Here is a 17,597-nt window from a genome sequence, read left to right as displayed (position 1 = left end):
AGTCATTCAATCAAAAAACATTTGCCATGTACCATACTCCATAGATTGACACAAAATAGGTCAAAAAATAATCCAGAGAATTTCATGTTGTGGAGATTGCTATGAAAATCAGCTGGAGGTTGGGAGACAATAACTAGGACATGGATATAGGAGTTCTCTCAGATGTGGTGCCCTGGATAGTCCTCCAAATGAACCTGACCAGCGCCCCGATGGAAAGGGGAGCAACAGTGATAGAGCAGACTGTGGCTGGGGACCCCGCTTTAAGGTTGGGAGCCAGGGAAGGCTTGTGAGGAATGAAAGATGAGTGAACCCTGAGAACCTGAAGGAAGAGCTTCCCAGGGAGAGAGAAGAGCCAGTGACAAGGGCCTGAGCGGGGGCACACATAGGGTGGGTGTCTGGAGCACAGGGAGTGAGGGCAGAGGAGGGCAGGAAGATCACACATGGTGGTCCTAGAGGGGGCTCTGGGTTTTATTCTAAGTGCAATGGGAAGCTACTGAAGGGTTTTTAAACAGAGAAATCACCTACTTTGTTTCTTTAAAAGATTACTCCCTCTAGGTACCTAGGGTGGATAACATTTAGAAGGTGGGTGGACAGGGTTGCTGAGTACTAGGAATTACTTCAATGGTCCAGGTAAGTCCTGTGGGCTGGGGCTGGGTGTTAGCAGTACAGCCAGAGAGGACTTAAACCTCCAGTGGGTCCCCACCCCTTGTAGATTACCTCTTTACTCCTTATGAGGACCGTCTGGTTCCGAGCCTCCCTCTTCACACCCACTTGTTCTTTTCGGAATGTTCTGCCCACTTTTCCCTTCGATGAACTCCTAGTCATCCTTTAAGACGAGGTGCAAATGCCCCTCATCTGTGAAGCCTTTCAGGAATCCTCCAGGGAGAGTCCTTTGCACTTTTTCAGTGCTTTGTTCGTATCTCTACCGTAACACCTATCACACTGTACTGCCTTGTATGTTTACAATTCTGTCTCTGAAGAAGGTAGACCGAGAGCTTCTGGAAGACAGGGACAGGGTTTTGGTAAATGTTCCATGAGTGCACGATGCATAATCAAAAGATATAGATGAATATATATATATATATATATATATATAGATGGTATCACTATGAAATAGTTCACAAAGGTCAAGAGTCCAGTCATACCAGTCCCTATTATATTCAGAATCATCTGCTAATGTGTAAATTGTTGATCATAAGAATAGATATGAATGTGGATACTAAACCTCATTTGATCCTGGAAACAGCCCTGAGAGATGGACACAGTGAGAAAACTATCTCAGTTTTACAGATGAGGAAATCAAGGCATAAAGGAGATGTGACCTGACCAAGATTCCTGAGCTTTGATCAGTTCAGTTCAGTCGCTCAGTAGTTTCCGACTCTTTGCGACCCCATGGACTGCAGCATGCCAGGCCTTCCTGTCTATCGCCAACTCCCGGAGTTTACTCAAAACTCATGTCCCTTGAGTCTGTGATGCCATCCTGCCATCTCATCCTCTGTCATCCCCTTCTCCTCCTGCCTTCAATCTTTCCCAGCATCAGGGTCTTTTCAAATGAGTCAGTTCTTCACATCAGGTGGCCAAAGTATTGGAGTTTCAGCTTCAGCATCAGTCCTTCCAATGAATATTCAGGACTTAATTTCCTTTAGGATGGACTGGTTGGATCTCCTTGCATCCAAGGGACTCTCAAGAGTCTTCTCCAACATCACAGTTCAAAAGCATCAATTCTTCGGCACCCAGCTTTCTTTATAGTCCAACTCTCACATCCAAACATAACTACTGGAAAAACCATAGCCATGACTAGATGGACCATTTTTGGGAAGGTAATGTCTCTGCTTTTTAATATGCTGTCTAGATTGGTCATAACTTCTCTTCCAAGGAGTAAGCGTCTTTTAATTTCATGGCTGCAGCCACCATCTGCAGTGATGAGCTTTGACAACCAAGCCTAGAATCCAGGTTGTCTGGACCCCAAATCCTTTTCTATTTTTTGACTCCTGGGCTGCCTCACCTGTTCCTGAATGCAGAGCCTGTAAAATTTCCTGTTACTTCCTCCTGACAGAGGGGACAGAGAACAGAGATGTGAGTCGTAAGAGCAGAAAAGATGGGAAAGCAACTCTCTCCCCACACTCCCCCCCCAACACCTCCGACTCAAAAGAGTACCTGCATACCACCTCATTCATTCTTAATAAAGGTAGCAACCATCTGAGTGCTTATAACTATACACTCCGCAGAAAGAAGGGCCTGAGTTTGCATCCTGGCTATACTACTTACAAGTTTGGTGACCTTGAGGGGTTCATTAATTTCTCTTGGCCTCCTGTATTTTATCTGTAAAACAGGATTGAAAAGAAGCTACTTTGTAGAGTTGCCGAGAGGATTATATGAGATAAAGGAATCTTCTTCAAGGCCCGGCCAAACAAAGGCCTTCACTTTTTTTTAGCTATTTTTATTTATTAGCAGAACAGATCTTAGTTTCCTGACCAGGATCAAACCTGTTCCCCCTGCCTTGGAAGTAAGGAGTTTTTACTAGTGGACCTCCAGGTAAATTCCCACAAAGGCCTTATTATTTGCTAATTATTACGACTGCCCCCAGGAACTTTCCTAAGCATTTCCAAGTATCACTTCTTTAAACGCTAACAACCTATGTCCTCGAGGAAATTGGGGCTTAGAGCTGTCAAGTAACCCCCAAAGAATTTATGGGTTCTGACTGGAACCCTGAACCAACTCGCAGCCAGAAAAGGCTTGGCAAACATGCATGCGTCAGAGAGGGCAAAGGAGTTTGCTTACAGACTCTATACTCAACCAGATCTTTTGATTCCAAATTGTTAGTTGGATCATCACTTTTTAAAGTCTGGTAAATGTAAGCTTCATAACCAGATGTGAGGAGTGAAACGGGGCACGCAGAGTCCTCCAAGGGGAGTCCTGCCTTTGAGAGACCTGCCTTTGTTCCCGATTGCGGATGCTGCTGCTGCTGCTGCTAAGTTGCTCCAGTCGTGTCCGACTCTGTGCGACCCCATAGACGGCAGCCCACCAGGCTCCCCCGTCCCTGGGGTTGAGGATGAGGTGTCTTTAATTTAGACCACGTTTTCCTCATCCATGAAGTGGGGTTAGAAGAGTTATTAGCGTCCCTGGCGTCCCTCCCAACACTAATTTTCCAGAGCAGGAGCTGCTTGCTCTGATAAAGGCCCCAAACTCTCCGGCTGAAGTTCATCCTCCGCGGGCTGGCAATAGGGACGCGTCCCCTTTAAGGCTCCAGCTAGCCGGCGGCGGCGGCCGGAAGTGTTGAAGCCCGACCTGGTGGCGGCGGTGGCGGTAGCGGCCGTGGCGGCCTCTGCGCATGCTCCGTCGCCCGCCCGCCCTGGCCGCTCGCCGCCCGCCCGCCCGACGGAGACGGTGAGGAGGGGGAGGGGTGGGCGCGCGGGCGCGGGCGCGGGGTGGGGTGGGGGCGGTGGGGGCGGGGGGGGCGGGCGCGGGGGCCGCGCGGCGGCCGGCGAGGGCGGGCGGGCGCGCAGGGGGCGGGGGGCTGCTGCCTCCGCGGGCGCCTCCCCACGCCCTGTGCGTGCCGCCGCCGCCGCCGGGGAGCGAGCGGACGTCGCGGCGCCGCGGGGGGGTGGGGGGACGCTGCCGCTGGGTCCGCCTGAGCAGCCGGGCCGCCCCCAGCGCGGCCGGCCGCGCCGCTCGGGTCCGGCCCCTGGCCGAGAGCGGTGGGGGGCCGGCGAGCCTGGCACTGGTGGGGCCCCGGCGCCCCCGGACCGAGGGGCCCGGAAGTCCTCTGCCGAGGGACCAGGAAGGGCCGGAGCGACTCCGGACTGAGAGGCCCGGACGTCTAGGACCCCGAGAAGGGGTCTGGGGACCCAAGGGGGTATCCCTAAAGGCAGGATCCGGCGAGCATTAGGCCCTTCGATGAGGAGCTGGGGATGAGGCCTGGGTCGCGCTCGGGCTAGGGGGTAGTGATGAAAGGAGGGGGGGCGAAGAATGAAGGAAGCCCGCTGCCTGCCCGGGAGGACCTCTCGGAGCCTTGGGGTGGGGAGCCAGGGCAGAGAGTGGGTTCTGCTGAGGAAAAGAGTATCCAGGCTTCACCCGGGGGCTTCTAGAGGCCTCGGTCATTTAGTCCAGGAAAAAGAGGCAGGTGCTTCCCCGAAGGCACAGTGACAGGTCCGGTAAGCAGGGGACAAGGAAGAAGAGCTCCTAGGGAAAGTGAGCAGGCCTCTACCTTCCCCTAGATGAGGGGGAGGTAGGAAGACACCTCAGAGCCTCCAGAGGAAGGAATGAGAAGGGTCCAGATCTGCGAGGGAATAAAAGAGCTTGGAGTACCTCCTGATATAGGTGGAGAGGAGGGTGATCTGGCCTGTGGCGGGTGGGGAAACCTGAGTTTTTGAGGACCGGAGAGAAGATAATTGGTGGGAAGAAGGCTAGCATAGCCCTGCTTTCTAAAATGACAAGGGAATTTGGCCTGGTGTTTCCTAATTGAGGGGCAGGAGAGGTGAGAGCAGACTCTTGAGGGTCCCGGAGTGTGATCCATCCAGACTTAAGCCACGTCAAGTCTTGCTCGTGGGAAGCCTTGGCTGTCTAAGGAGCAGGAGGAGGCATTCTCTCAAGATGAGAGAAATTAAAAAACACTTCCTAACAGACACAAACAGGGGCCTTAACTCGTGTTTATTTAGGAGAACCAAGAAGTGGCATTTTCCTCCTTAACCTGGAGGATTAAGGAAAGAGAGGATCAGCTAATTTTAGTCTCACAGGATTGTTTTCTCTCTCTTTGCCTATGGAACATTTGGGGGACTTTTTCATTAAATGGTTGGACTGACCTAATTTGTCAGCCTTTTATCAATTATGTGTATTTATTGTCTACTGACTTGATGACTTTTTTCATTAATTACCCGTTAGTTACTTACTCGTATTTACAGCAAACATATTGAATAGCTAACTTGTACTCAGCTTCATAGGGTTAGTTTGGGTTGTGTTTTGTTCTTGTCCTAAGAAGAAATCTCCTCAACTCTAGTAGGTTGACCCTTCAAAGAACCCTTTTTGCAATTGCTTCTCCAAACACCTACAGGTGGTCACTATTATGTGATTCATCTGAAACTTCATTTGCTCTGGCTTTTTACCTCAGTGGTCCTGTGTGGTGATCTGTTGGCTTCATTACATCTGGTAGCACCTGGATCACCTAGTAAATACATGAAACAGAATAAAGAGGGAAAAAAAATCAAGGAGTTTTGACTTCATGTAGTAATAAAGTGTTTTAGTTGGAAATTTCTTAGAATAGGCTACATAGTCTACAAGAATTAAAGTATGGAACAAATACATTTTGGAGTTAGAAAATTTGAGGATATATTTGACTCCCTCTTAGCTACCAACTGTCATGTTCCTGTCATGTGTTCCATGTCGTGTGTCCATGATCATGTAACATTTGTGCTTACATCTTGCCATGTTTTTTAAACTTTTCAGAACACAAAAATGAATTTAATCCCAAGTAGGTCAGGAATCATTCGTTTAATTTTTTGATAGTTTACATGAGTAGTCATGTACTTACTTTCAAGGTGTCTTGTCTTTGAAAATAACTACAAATAATTCTTCCTTTTCACAGAAGTTTGACATATATCCCTTATGTGTGTTCTCCTAGAATTACAGAGTGTTGTGCGATTCCACAGTAAATACTCCAAGGTCCTGTCCATGAAATACCCAAAGGAGCAACTTACTCATCTTCCCTTAGTTTTTGTTGCTATAAACAAGAGCCATTTTTCAGTTTACACTCAGCTCAAAGAAATGACCTTCCAATTAGCCAGTGTAGTCTGTAGAGCTGTTTAGGGTTTCTTGCTCAGAATATGGTATTTAGGGTAGTAAGAGATATTCAACCCAAACTTGCCTCTCTGAGGAATGTAAGAATTGCCATGTAGGATCAGACCTGTGTCTCTGACTGACAATGACAGACTTATTGTGGATGATTATAATTATCTTTTCTGGTAAACTCTCAGAAGGTTAGAGAAGCAGCCATAATATTGCTTTTGAATTCCAAGGTGTGGGAGGGGTAAGAAGTAAAATATGAGCTCTTATTGAGGAAAGTATTAATCAAGAGGTTAGTCAACCATTTATTCAGAGTATTGTAGAGAGAGGACTCAACCTTAAGGTAGAAGATTGAACTAGAAGCATCCTTCTAATTTTGCTTTTCTAACCCATTAATCTACCTATGCTGTTAATTTAACATTTAAACCACTTTTTTGAAATAATAAACTACCTACGATTGTTAAATGCCAAAGTATTGTATCTTTTAAATTCATTGAGTATGTAACAGGATAATGCTTGACAACAAATAAGTGTCTGACAAATGTTAGCTGTGATTATTTCAATTCACCCTACATTTTTATGGCTCAAACTTTAAAGATATCGATCAGTTCAATTATTCTAGGATTTGATGGCACTTTATCATATCCCTTTTGGCATTTTCTAGACTCAAAGGTCCTAATCATTTAAGTTCTGTTTCTGGCAGCCAGCTAAACTGGTCCATTGATTTCCCATCCCCCCCCCCCCAGTTTTAAACTTTTAATTTACAGAAGTTCACATTGTATATTCTAGTATCTTGCAATTACTTTTTTCCTCTACTGTATGACAGTGTCACATATCTCTTTCCCTTCTGTAGTTCCTTAAGAACAGATACCATCCCTTTTCATATCTAAGGAGGCTAACTGTGTCCGATGTGATTTCTCCCCATCATTACGGCCAGTTCAAGCTTTCTAAGCAAATTTATATCCCCTAAATTAAAGAGGTAGAAAGTTCTAGAAGTCTTCTAGGGTAAAGTGAGTCACTGATTGTGTGAAAATTTATTACATACCTGCTGTGTGCCAGATTTCCTTAGAAAGTTTTAGGTAGGCAGTTTTGTAAATAGAAGTCTGATATTTGAAAACTATTGCAGTTGTGGCCCTGGGCACTGAGCTAGCAAAGGGGAACCTGTTAAAAAAGTAAAGCTAGCTTTTCTCTCCCAGGATGCAGTCTGGTGAGGAGAGACTAACAGGGTGGGCTGATGGTTGTGACAGGGATGCTCCAGGCGCTGAGGAGGCAAGAAGACCCCCTCAAATCTAGTCAAGGAAGTCATAGATGGCCTTTCTGAGGAAGTGATGTTTTAAATGTCACAAAAGTGTAGCAGTGACTTGCCAAAGAGGACAGAAAAAAGAATTCCAGGTACAGCAAACAAGTGTGAAGGCTCAGGTGAGGAAATACGGCATGTTTGAGAATTTGGAAAAAATGCAATGGTAGGAGCCCACAATGTGAGAGGAAGAACTGTGGGAAATGAGGCCAGCAGGGTCGGGAGGGGACAGATTCGGTGGGTTTTGTAAGTCAGGGTGTTGCACCGTAATAGCAGCAAAGGGAATGCCCTGAAGGATTTTTTAAGTGGGGGAAAGGGCCTTTAGTCAGATCATTTTGTCTGCTATCTAATAATGAGTTGGAGATCCGGACCAGAGGTTAGGATACTGATGAAAAGCAGCTGGAAAAATCCAGGTAACAGTGTGGTGGTTCAGCATATGATGATGGCAGCACAGATGGAGAGGGGAGGATGGTTAAAAGAGATATATAGGTGAGAGAATGACTAGGATTTATTTGGTGGTTGGTTGAATTTAGAAAGAATAAAGAGGAGTCAAAAATAGCTCCTTAGTCTCTGGCTTGAGAAAATGGATGGAGGGTAGCCCCATTTATTGAGGCAAGAAACATAGGAGCAGGTTTGAGAGGGAACATGCTTTCAGTTTAAGATGCCTAAGATATTTTAAGAGGTTTTTGGATATAGGAGGTGTTGAATCCAGGAAAAAGTTTGAATGTGAGAATCATAAAGGGCAGGTCTAAGTCATATGTGAGGAATTTTAACTTGGTCAAACACAAACAAAAATTGATCTGCTGTATGTCAGTGTCTGCAATGAACAAGGCTGTAGGAGACAAGATTTTTAGATAAGCAGCACCTGTCTTCACAGTGTGGTCATGGAGGTAGATGTATGTTCAGTTACTTGCTGTACAAGGCACAGTGTGATTAAACACTAGAGGAGAGTGGCAAGCAGGTATTGGGGGCCTACAGGAAAGAAAATGGGGAGGTAGTGGCTTTGTGGAAGAGTGAGCTTTGAAGTGGGCCTTGAAGGGAGAAGGAGATGAGGGAGAAAGGAGTTTTGGGGTTACAGAATAACAAAGGTACAGAAACTTGTACATGTTACATGTCTAGAATTCAGTGAGAGATTGATGTGGCTGGATTTTAAGATTCTTGGGGTATTATAGTTGCAGATAAAACTGGGAAATTTGGGGTGCCAAATGAGGGAGACTTTGAGTGCTGTGTTAAATGTGTGTATTATAGGCAAACAATTGCTGTGGCAGAGCTGAAATGTGGATTTGGTCATCCTGAGTACCAAATACATATCCATTGTGTGTCTAGGCACGGTTCATTGCAGTCCTAATCATCTTCAAGTACTCACATATCTCAATCAACGCAGTACTCTTATCTATATTCTCTTACATGACCCTCTCCTTTCTTTTCAGCCGTGAAGACTAACAGCTGCAGAATAACTTAGGACACTCTGAGTTTTCATTAAGATTGAGATAAGCTTTGAGTTACTTTAGAGTCAAAGATCTTTTGGTACTGGACAGTAGTTTCCCCAACAGCTCTGCAAGTGAAGTGTCAGGCAAGCTCCTATCTCCGTTCAGTTTGAGGCAAAGAGGTATTAAGATGTTCCTGGAGGTCATACAGTTGGACACAACATTTATTAAACGGCTATACAATGCAAATCATCTTTCTTTTTCCATGCAACTTAGTTTCAGAATGCTTGATGAAGTATAATGGCTGGTTGCAAAGAAAATAAATGATTCTTACTTTCTAAGCATTTACTGTTTGGGATGGAACTAATGATGTGTTGTATACCAGCTCTCTAGAATAGAAAATACCCTGATTTGTAATGCTTGCCAATTTCGTTGGTGTATACACTCCCAGCATCACTGATTTCAAGCTACCAACTTGATGTTGCTAAACTGGGAGTTGGAAAGAGATGTACACAGTTGGCTTCCCCTATGACTCAGCGGTAAAGAATCCACCTGCAGACCAGAAGATGCAAGAAATGTGGGTTCAATCCCTGGGTTAGGAAGATCCTCTTGAGTAGGAAATGGCAACCCACTCCAGTATTCTTGCCTGGAAAATTCCATGGACAGAGGAGCCTGGTGGGCTACAGTCCATGGGGTCGCAAAGAGTTGGACAGGACTGAACGACTGAGCGCGCACGCACAGTTAGTTCTCAGGAGCTGGTAGAGCTGCCTGCAGCACGCCACTGGGTGAATCACACAGACTAAGAGAATCTCCAGTGGCTAGTGAGTCCAAAGGCATTTCTGTGGAAAGATCAGAACCTGTGTCTGCCCCTTCTCACAATTCCCATCTTTTTCAGGAGACCATGATCTCCAGGATGCCTTTGGAATTAATAGTGATATATTGCTGTTCCTTTCCTCAAATCAGACAAAATTACTGGTGCTTCTTATTTCTGACAGCATTCCCAGCTATCTGACTTCATGTGAAAGATGGCTAATGCAGAAGTGAGTGTCCCGGTGGGGGATGTGGTTGTGGTACCCACTGAAGGAAATGAAGGGGAGAACCCTGAAGACACTAAAACCCAAGTGATCTTGCAATTACAGCCTGTGCAACAAGGGTAAGTGACTAAAGATTTGAATGTGTTGAAAATTTTGGGGAGTTTAAAGAGTGGAGATGTTATAACTTTAAGGTGATTTAGCACAATGGAACATTCAACGTCAACTCTCAGAGCTGAGTGTTCATCTCTATAATGTATTGTGTGCTATATTTGTCATTCAGTACTTATTACAGCAACTGACTGTTTCCTCATCTCTCGCCCTCTACTCTGAGTTCCTTGAGGGTAAGCTACATGGTTCCCTCATCATATTTATCCACACTGTTTAGCACAGTGCCTTGGTACATGTGGTGCTTTTGCCAAAAGATGAGATAGTTACAGTCAGAGGAGAATAGGCAAGGCAGCTATAAAAGTATTCCTATCAGAAGTTCTCTGGGCCCTCATGGATGGGCAAATTATCAAACTTAGTCTATCAAAAATATGTATTTCAATCGCCTACCATTATATAACATATCACAAAGGTGTTGAAGGAAATATAGCACATGGTTCTCACCATCACGAAGCTTGCAGTCTTGTTGTGCAAAGCAAAAACACATGTTTATAAATAGAGTGATCACTTACATGGCAAAATCTAAGAAGTATCAAGTGGCATGGTGAGGATGTGCTTTTGAATTTCGAGAACTGATTCACAAAATCACTATGAATTTGAGAGAAGAGATAAGATTCTTAAATAGGCTTGAAAGTTAAACAGGAATTAGATCTTCAGAGAGAAGAGGGGGCTAGTTATTTTATCTTGGGGAATATATAAAAGATTTAAGAATCAGAAGTGGTCTATGGGCTTCCCTAGTGGCTCAGACGGTAAGGAATTCACCTGCAATGCGGGAGACCTGGGTGCTATCCCTGGGTTGGAAAGATCCCCGAGAGAAGGGAACGGCTACCCAATCCAGTATTTTTGCCTGGAGAATTCCATGGACGAGGAGCCTGGTAGGCTACAGTCCATGGGGTGGCAAAGAGTCGGATATGACTGAGCAACTTTCACTAGGCAAACGCACGTTGGCCCTCTATATCTGTAGGTTCCACATCCTCAGATTCAACCAACCTTGGATGGAAAAAAAATTCCAGAAAGTTCCAAAAAGCAAAATTGGATTTGCCACACACAGGCAACTATTTACAAGCATTTACATTATATTAGATATTACAAGTAATCTTCAGTTCAGTTCAGTCTCTCAGTCACGTCCGAATCTTTGCGACCCCATGGATTGCAGCACGCCAGGCTTCCCTGTCCATCACCAGCTCCCGGAGCTTGCTCAAACTGATATCCTTTGAGTTGGTGATGCCATCCAACCATCTCATCGTCTGTCGTCCCCTTCTCCTCCTGCCTTCAATCTTTGCCAGCATCAGGGGCTTTTCCAATGAGTCAGTTCTTTGCATCAGGTGGCCAAAGTATTGAAGTTTCATCTTTAACATCCGTTCTTCTAGTGAATATTCAGAACTGACTTCCTTTAGGATAGACTGGTTGGATCTCCTTGCAGTCCAAGGGACTCCCAAGAATCTTCTCCAACACCACAGTTCAAAAGCATCAATTCTTTGGCACTCAGCTTTCTTTATAGTCCAACTCTCACATCCATTCATCAGTTCAGTTCAGTTCAGTCACTCAGCCGTGTCCGACTCTTTGCGACCCCATGAATTGCAGCACGCCAGGCCTCCCTGTCCATCACCAGCTCCCAAACCCATGTCCATCAAGTCAGTGATGCCATCCAACCATCTCATCCTCTGTCTTCTCCAACACCATAGTTCAAAAGCATCAATTCTGCAGCGCTCAGCTTTCTTCACCGTCCAACTCTCACATCCATACATGACCACTGGAAAAACCATAGCCTTGACTAGACGGACTTCTGTTGGCAAAGTAATGTCTCTGCTTTTAAATATGCTATCTAGGTTGGCCATAACCTTCCTTCCAAGGAGTAAGCGTCTTTTAATTTCATGGCTGCAATCACCATCAGCAGTGATTTTGGAGCCCCAAAAAATAAAGTCTAACACTGTTTCCACTGTTTACCCATCTATTTCCCATGAAGTGATGGGACCAGATGCCAGGATGTCTGGCTCTAGGTGAGTGATCACACCATCGTGATTATCTGGGTCGTGAAGATCTTTTTTGTACAGTTCTTCTATGTATTCTTGCCACCTCTTCTTAATATCTTCTGCTTCCATAACTACTGTAAAAACCATAGCTTTGACTAGATGGGCCTTTGTCAGCAAAGTAATGTCTCTGCTTTTTAATGTGCTGTCTAGGTTGGTCATAGCTTTTCTTCCAAGGAGTAAGTGTCTTTTAATTTCACGGCTGCAGTCACCATCTGCAGTGATTTGGGAGCCCAAGAAAATAGTCTGTCACTGTTTCCATTGTTTTCTCATCTATTTGAAATGAAGTGATGGGACCGGATGCCATGATCTTAGTTTTCTTTCTTTTTTTTTTTTTTAGTTCTACCAGTTCTACCAGTTTATTGCTACCAACCCATCTCCCTCATGCATGCATGCTCAGTCATGTAACCCCATGGACTGCAGCCCACCAGGCTCCTCTGTCCATGGACTTTTTCCAGGCAAGAATACTGGAGTGGGTTGCCATTTCCTTCTCCTTAGTTTTCTGAATGTTGAGTTTTGAGCCAACTTTTTCAGTCTCCTCTTTCACTTTCATCAAGAGGCTCTTTAGTTCCTCTTCACTTTCTGCCATAAGGGTGGTGTCATCTGCGTATCTGAGGTTATTGATATTTCTCCCGGCAATCTTGATTGCAGCTTGTGCTTTATCCAGCCTAGCATTTCACATGATGTACTCTGCATAGAAGTTAAATAAGCAGGGTGACAATATACAGCCTTGACATACTCCTTTCACAGTTTGGAAGACACCGCAGTGAGAAGCCCATGCACCACACCTAGAGAGTACCCTCTGCTCACCACAGCTAGAGAAAGTCCACGCACAGCAAAAAAGACCCAGCACAGTCAATAAATAAAAATTATTAAAAAATTAAAAAATGTCATAAAACTATGGTTATATTTTTAAAACTAATAAGAAAGTGTCCTAATCTTTTACAGATACATAGAAATGTCTGGGATTTGCTTCAAAAAAAATTCAAGAGTGGGCGGGTGTAGAGATGAAATCAGACTGGCCATGTGTTGATAATTGTTGAAGCTGGGTGATGGATGCTTACATGGGGGTTCATTATCATATTTTCTTTATTTGGAGGTATTTTTGAACTTTCCTATAATAAAAAGCTTTTAAAATTACCAAGATAGGCTAATAGGCTAACGGTTTTTTTAATCATTAATTAATTTTTAATCATCTGATTTATGCAATAGCTGATTTAAAGTGTATGGGAGCATGTGTGTAGATTATATGCAAATACTGTGCCATTTTATAAGAGACTTGTCTATCTGTGGATTTTGGTATTTGCAGGGGTTTCCTGGAACCAGTCTCCCCCCAGTTCTGGGGAAGGACAGTAATCCAATCCCAGTCTACTAAGTCATGTGCTGCTACTGCTGCTAAGTCGCTTCAGTCGTGTCCGACTCTGTGCGACCCCATAGACGGCAGCCCATCAGGCTCTGCCGTCCCTGGGATTCTCCAGGCAAGAATACTGGAGTGGGTTGCCATTTCCTTCTCCAGTGCACGAAAGGGAAAAGTGAAAGTGAAGTCGCTCAGTCATGTCCGACTCTTAGCGACCCCATGGACTATAGCCTACCAGGCTTCTCCGTCCATGGGATTTTCCAGGCAAGAGTACTGGAGCGGGGTGCCACTGCCTTCTCCGACTAAGTCATGTACCTTGCCTTAAAAACTTCTAGAGAAAAACTGTTAAACTATTAACCTGTCTTGGTAATTTTAAAAGATTTTTATTATAGGAAATTTCAAATATACCCCCAAATAAAGAAAATATGATAATGAACCCCCATGTAAGCATCCATCACCCAGCTTCAACAATTGTCAACACATGGCCAGTCTGATTTCATCTCTACATCCACCCACTCCTGAATTTTTTTTGAAGCAAATCCCAGACATTTGTATGTATCTGTAAAAGATAAGGACACTTTCTTATTAGTTTTAAAAACATAACCATAGTTTCTGACATTTCTTTCTTTTTAATAATTTTTATTTATTGACTGTGCTGGGTCTTTTTTGCTGTGCGTGGACTTTCTCTAGTTGTGGTGATCAGAGGGTACTCTCTAGTTGTGGTGCCTGAGCCTCTCACTGCAGTGTCTTCTCTTGCTGGGCCCTAGGGTGCTTGGGCTTCAGTAGTTGCAGCACTTGGGCTCAGTTGCCCCATGGCAGGTGGAATCCTCCTAGACTATGGATCAAACCCATATCCCCTGCATTGGCAGGTGGATTCTTAACCACTAGGCCACGAGGGAAGTCTGACATTTCTAAATATTGTTAAGCATAAAGGAGATATTCTAAGGTCTATAAAGGAAAGTTGATATAAATAATGTCTAACATATAGTCTATGCTGCTGCTGCTAAGTCGCTTCATTTGTGTCCGACTCTGTGCGACCCCATAGACGGCAGCCCTCCGGGCTCCGCCGTCCCTGGGATTCTCCAGACAAGAATACTGGAGTGGGTTGCCATTTCCTTCTCCAGTGCATGAAAGGGAAAAGTGAAAGTGAAGTCGCTCAGTCGTGTCCAACTGTTAGCGACCCTATGGACTGTAGCCTACCAGGCTCCTCCATCCATGGGATTCTCCAGGCAAGAGTACTGGAGTGGGGTGCCATTGCCTTATAGTCTATAGAGTGCCTTAAATTTTTATTGGCACCAACAGATTATGCATGCTTATTCAAACTCATTTGGGAATTTTATTTTGATACACACACACATACTTGTAGTCGTTACCTTTTGAGGTATGGTGACATCAGGAAGAATTAAAGGGTAGGTTCTTCTGTCTTTCCTAAAATACTCCAGTTGTCACTTGTCCTATCCACAGTGGAGACAGAAGAAACTTCTCTGCTACTTCAAGACTTAATTCTTTTGAAGATTTGGTTCCACTTATTTTTCTGTTTGTCTTTTTTATTTTCCAAATGATACTGTCTTATCTGGAAACCTGGCATTGCTTGATTAGGTAGAGGCATCTTTGTCCAACATATATTGACTTCCCAATCCACTGTCTACAGTGAATTTTAATGCATGAACTAGTGAATAAACATTTTGAGGTATTGCCTTTTTTTTTTTTTTTGAGCTATTGCATTTTGAGATGTTTGTCAGTTGTATTATTTAATTATTTTAATATTTTATTGTATCTTAGCCTCATTTTGTAAAAATGAGCAGGATATAATAACAGTGATTCTAGTGATGAGATATACAGGTCTCATAATTTTAATACACTTGAGACAAAGATGAAACTTATCAGGTGTCAGTCTTCAGCCTCATCACACTTTACCTGATGGGCTATAATTCAAGTGTGAAGGAAATAACCAATCAAAGGGTATGTATAAATTGCTAGGAATAAATTGGTAAAGATTATATTAAAAAGATGTGAGAGTTGGACTATAAAGAAAGCTGAGCACCAAAGAATTGATACTTTTGAACTATGGTGTTGGAGAAGACTCTTGAGAGTCCCTTGGACTGTAAGGAGGTCCAACCAGTCCATCCTAAAGGAAATAAGTCCTGAATATTCACTGGAAGGATTGATGCTGAAGCTAAAACTCCAATTTGGCCACCTGATGCGAAGAACTGACTCATTTGAAAAGACTCTGATGCTGGAAAAGATTGAAGGCAGGAGGAGAAGGGGGTGACAGAGAATGAGATGGTTGGATGACATCACCAACTCGATGGACGTGAGTTTGAATAAGCTCTGGGAGTTGGTAATGGACAGGGAAGCCTGGCGTGCTGCAGTCCATGGGGTCACAGAGTCAGATACAACTGAGTGACTGAACTGACTGGCTGGCCGATATTCAAAAGGCAAGAAATAGAGATTTTGTATAAGTATTGTTAGATTTCAATATGTAATTCCTTTTGCCCATATTTTAATTTTTTTTACATATGTGACATTTTGCTGCCAAGTCACTTCAGTCGTGTCCGACTCTGTGCGACCCCAGAGACGGCAGCCCACCAGGCTCCCCCGTCCCTGGGATTCTCCAGGCAAGAACACTGGAGTGGGTTGCCATTTCCTTCTCCAGTGCATGAAAGTGAAAAGTGAAAGGGAAGTCGCTCAGTCGTGTCCGACTCTTCACGACCCCATGCTCCTCCATCCACCAGGCTCCTCTGTCCGTGGGATTTTCCAGGCAAGAGTACTGGAGTGGGGTGCCATTGCCTTCTCCGTTTTATACTTTCCCAAATATTCATCATATGCACATTTTTAGGGATACATACGAAGCAAAGGTAGAGTATTTGGTAACAGTCTTTTTATATGAATACATAGAACTTGACACATTGTATAAGATGATACTTTCATAACGATACTAAGTTAAAATATATCCACATTCAACTTTTTAAGAAAATAGAGATACTAAGGTACTCAGATACTAAGATACTAAGAAGATTTTTAATTCTGGGAGTTTTTCCAACAAAGAAGACTTGTTCAGTGTATGCTTTCTTTTTAAAAACAAAAAACAGGGTTATTAAATGAGTATATTCTTTTTTTTTTTTCAAATGAAACCTTTAAACATACTTTGGAAATTCTCAGGAGGAGTGAAAGTACTAAGATTCCATTACATTCTTGACTTTCCAATTCATTTTGGATTCATAAGAGTTTTTAACAATGAGATCACGGGCTGGTGATTTTAATAGTACATAAATTTACTCAGTGTGCTGAGTGGAATAGTTCAATTTGAGGAATAGTGACCTTACTTTCCTTATGCTCATATCCCTCCCTAGTAGGAGGTTTAAAGTGTTAGGAATATGTATAAACTCAGATCAATAGGGTACCCCTTAGTTTATGTAAGAATCCCACACTCAGTTAATCAGAATAGCTTTCCGTAACATTCAAGATAAAAAAAAAAACAACCTGTATATAGATTTTCAGTTTTCAGTGAATTAGAATACAATAATGTGGACTTAACTTTAAAACTCTTATACATATATACCATATGTACTATATATTATACTATTTATATGTATTTATTTGCACACATTATACTATTAGTGAAGTTAACATCACAGTCATTGTAAATGCTAATAGTAACTGACTTGTACTTCACTGATCCATAATTACCACTTATTATTTGTAGCATAATAATTTGTGTGCATGCTTTATACTTCAATTTAGAGTGTAAGCTTCTGTGTTCTTGGGAAAAAAGGATTTCGTATATCATGTGTTCTCAAAGAATGTTTGTAAATTAATAAAGGAATAACAACAATCATAATAAAATTTTGGGGTGATTATTAAAAAAAGCTCTAATTAACATAATTTTGCCTTCGATGATTCAGAAGGCATATTGGTATCTTATAAATCCTTAACATTTTAAACATATTTTATGATTTTTGACTATAGTTTTAGTAAGTATAGAGAATTAAGCTAAATCCATCACTATTATGAGTTGCTTTAGAAAGATTTTCCCTGATAAAATCTTATTTGCCTGTAAAAATACAGACTATGCCCTGACTTCCCAAGTACAATTTACTGGTTGTTGAAATTATGTATAGACAAGAATTTATTATTTTAAAGGATTTTGTACATATTGGTCAAGTTAGAATGAGCTCACCAAATTTACCTGAAGTAGAGGTATGGTTTTGTTTTTGTTTTTTTTTGTCTGTGCTGCACGGTGGGATCTTAGCTCTCTGGCTGGGGATTGAACCTGGGCCACACCAGTGAAACTCAGAATCCTAACCACTAGGCCTCTCAGGGACCTTTTAGATTATGCCCAAGGAGAGAAAGAAAGGTAAATAAGTAAATAGTATCAAGTATTATAGTTGTTGTGACAAAAGCCTAAAGTACAGTTGGGTCACAGAGGAGGAATTGGGTGATTATACTGGAGGACTGAGATGGAAGGAAAAGCACCATACTGGCTGCTGATTAAAAAAAACAAAAGAT

General features: G+C 43.1%; 1 protein-coding gene and 1 long non-coding RNA gene across 5 annotated transcripts in view; one reads left to right on the top strand and one right to left on the bottom strand.

The window, feature by feature from the left end:
- Positions 1-1,134: 1,134 nt before the first annotated feature.
- LOC145543718 (uncharacterized) lies at positions 1,135-3,212 on the bottom strand. The gene is made up of 3 exons (XR_014080981.1): positions 2,936-3,212; positions 2,269-2,322; positions 1,135-2,049 (listed from the first exon to the last, which is right to left on the bottom strand). It is a non-coding gene; the product is annotated as an uncharacterized LOC145543718 (long non-coding RNA).
- Positions 3,213-3,278: 66 nt separating this feature from the next.
- GMEB1 (glucocorticoid modulatory element binding protein 1) overlaps positions 3,279-17,597 on the top strand; it is a 37,453-nt gene continuing 23,134 nt past the window's right edge. The window contains exons 1-2 of one of the 4 annotated variants that reach the window (XM_081586144.1): positions 3,279-3,387; positions 9,498-9,655. In XM_081586144.1, the coding sequence (XP_081442270.1) occupies positions 9,528-9,655 (128 nt within the window). In that variant the 5' untranslated portion in view covers positions 3,279-3,387; positions 9,498-9,527. Of the gene's footprint in view, positions 3,388-3,658; positions 8,685-9,497; positions 9,660-17,597 lie in introns of those variants that run through there. The other 3 variants (XM_081586147.1, XM_081586146.1, XM_081586145.1) reach the window with 3 other exon arrangements.

Source organism: Giraffa tippelskirchi, chromosome 3 (assembly GCF_054371585.1).
Source record: "Giraffa tippelskirchi isolate mGirTip1 chromosome 3, T2T-mGirTip1v1.2.pri, whole genome shotgun sequence".
NCBI lineage: Eukaryota > Metazoa > Chordata > Mammalia > Artiodactyla > Giraffidae > Giraffa > Giraffa tippelskirchi.
Note: the sequence above shows the minus strand (reverse complement) of the source record. Positions and strands in the feature narration are given on the sequence as shown.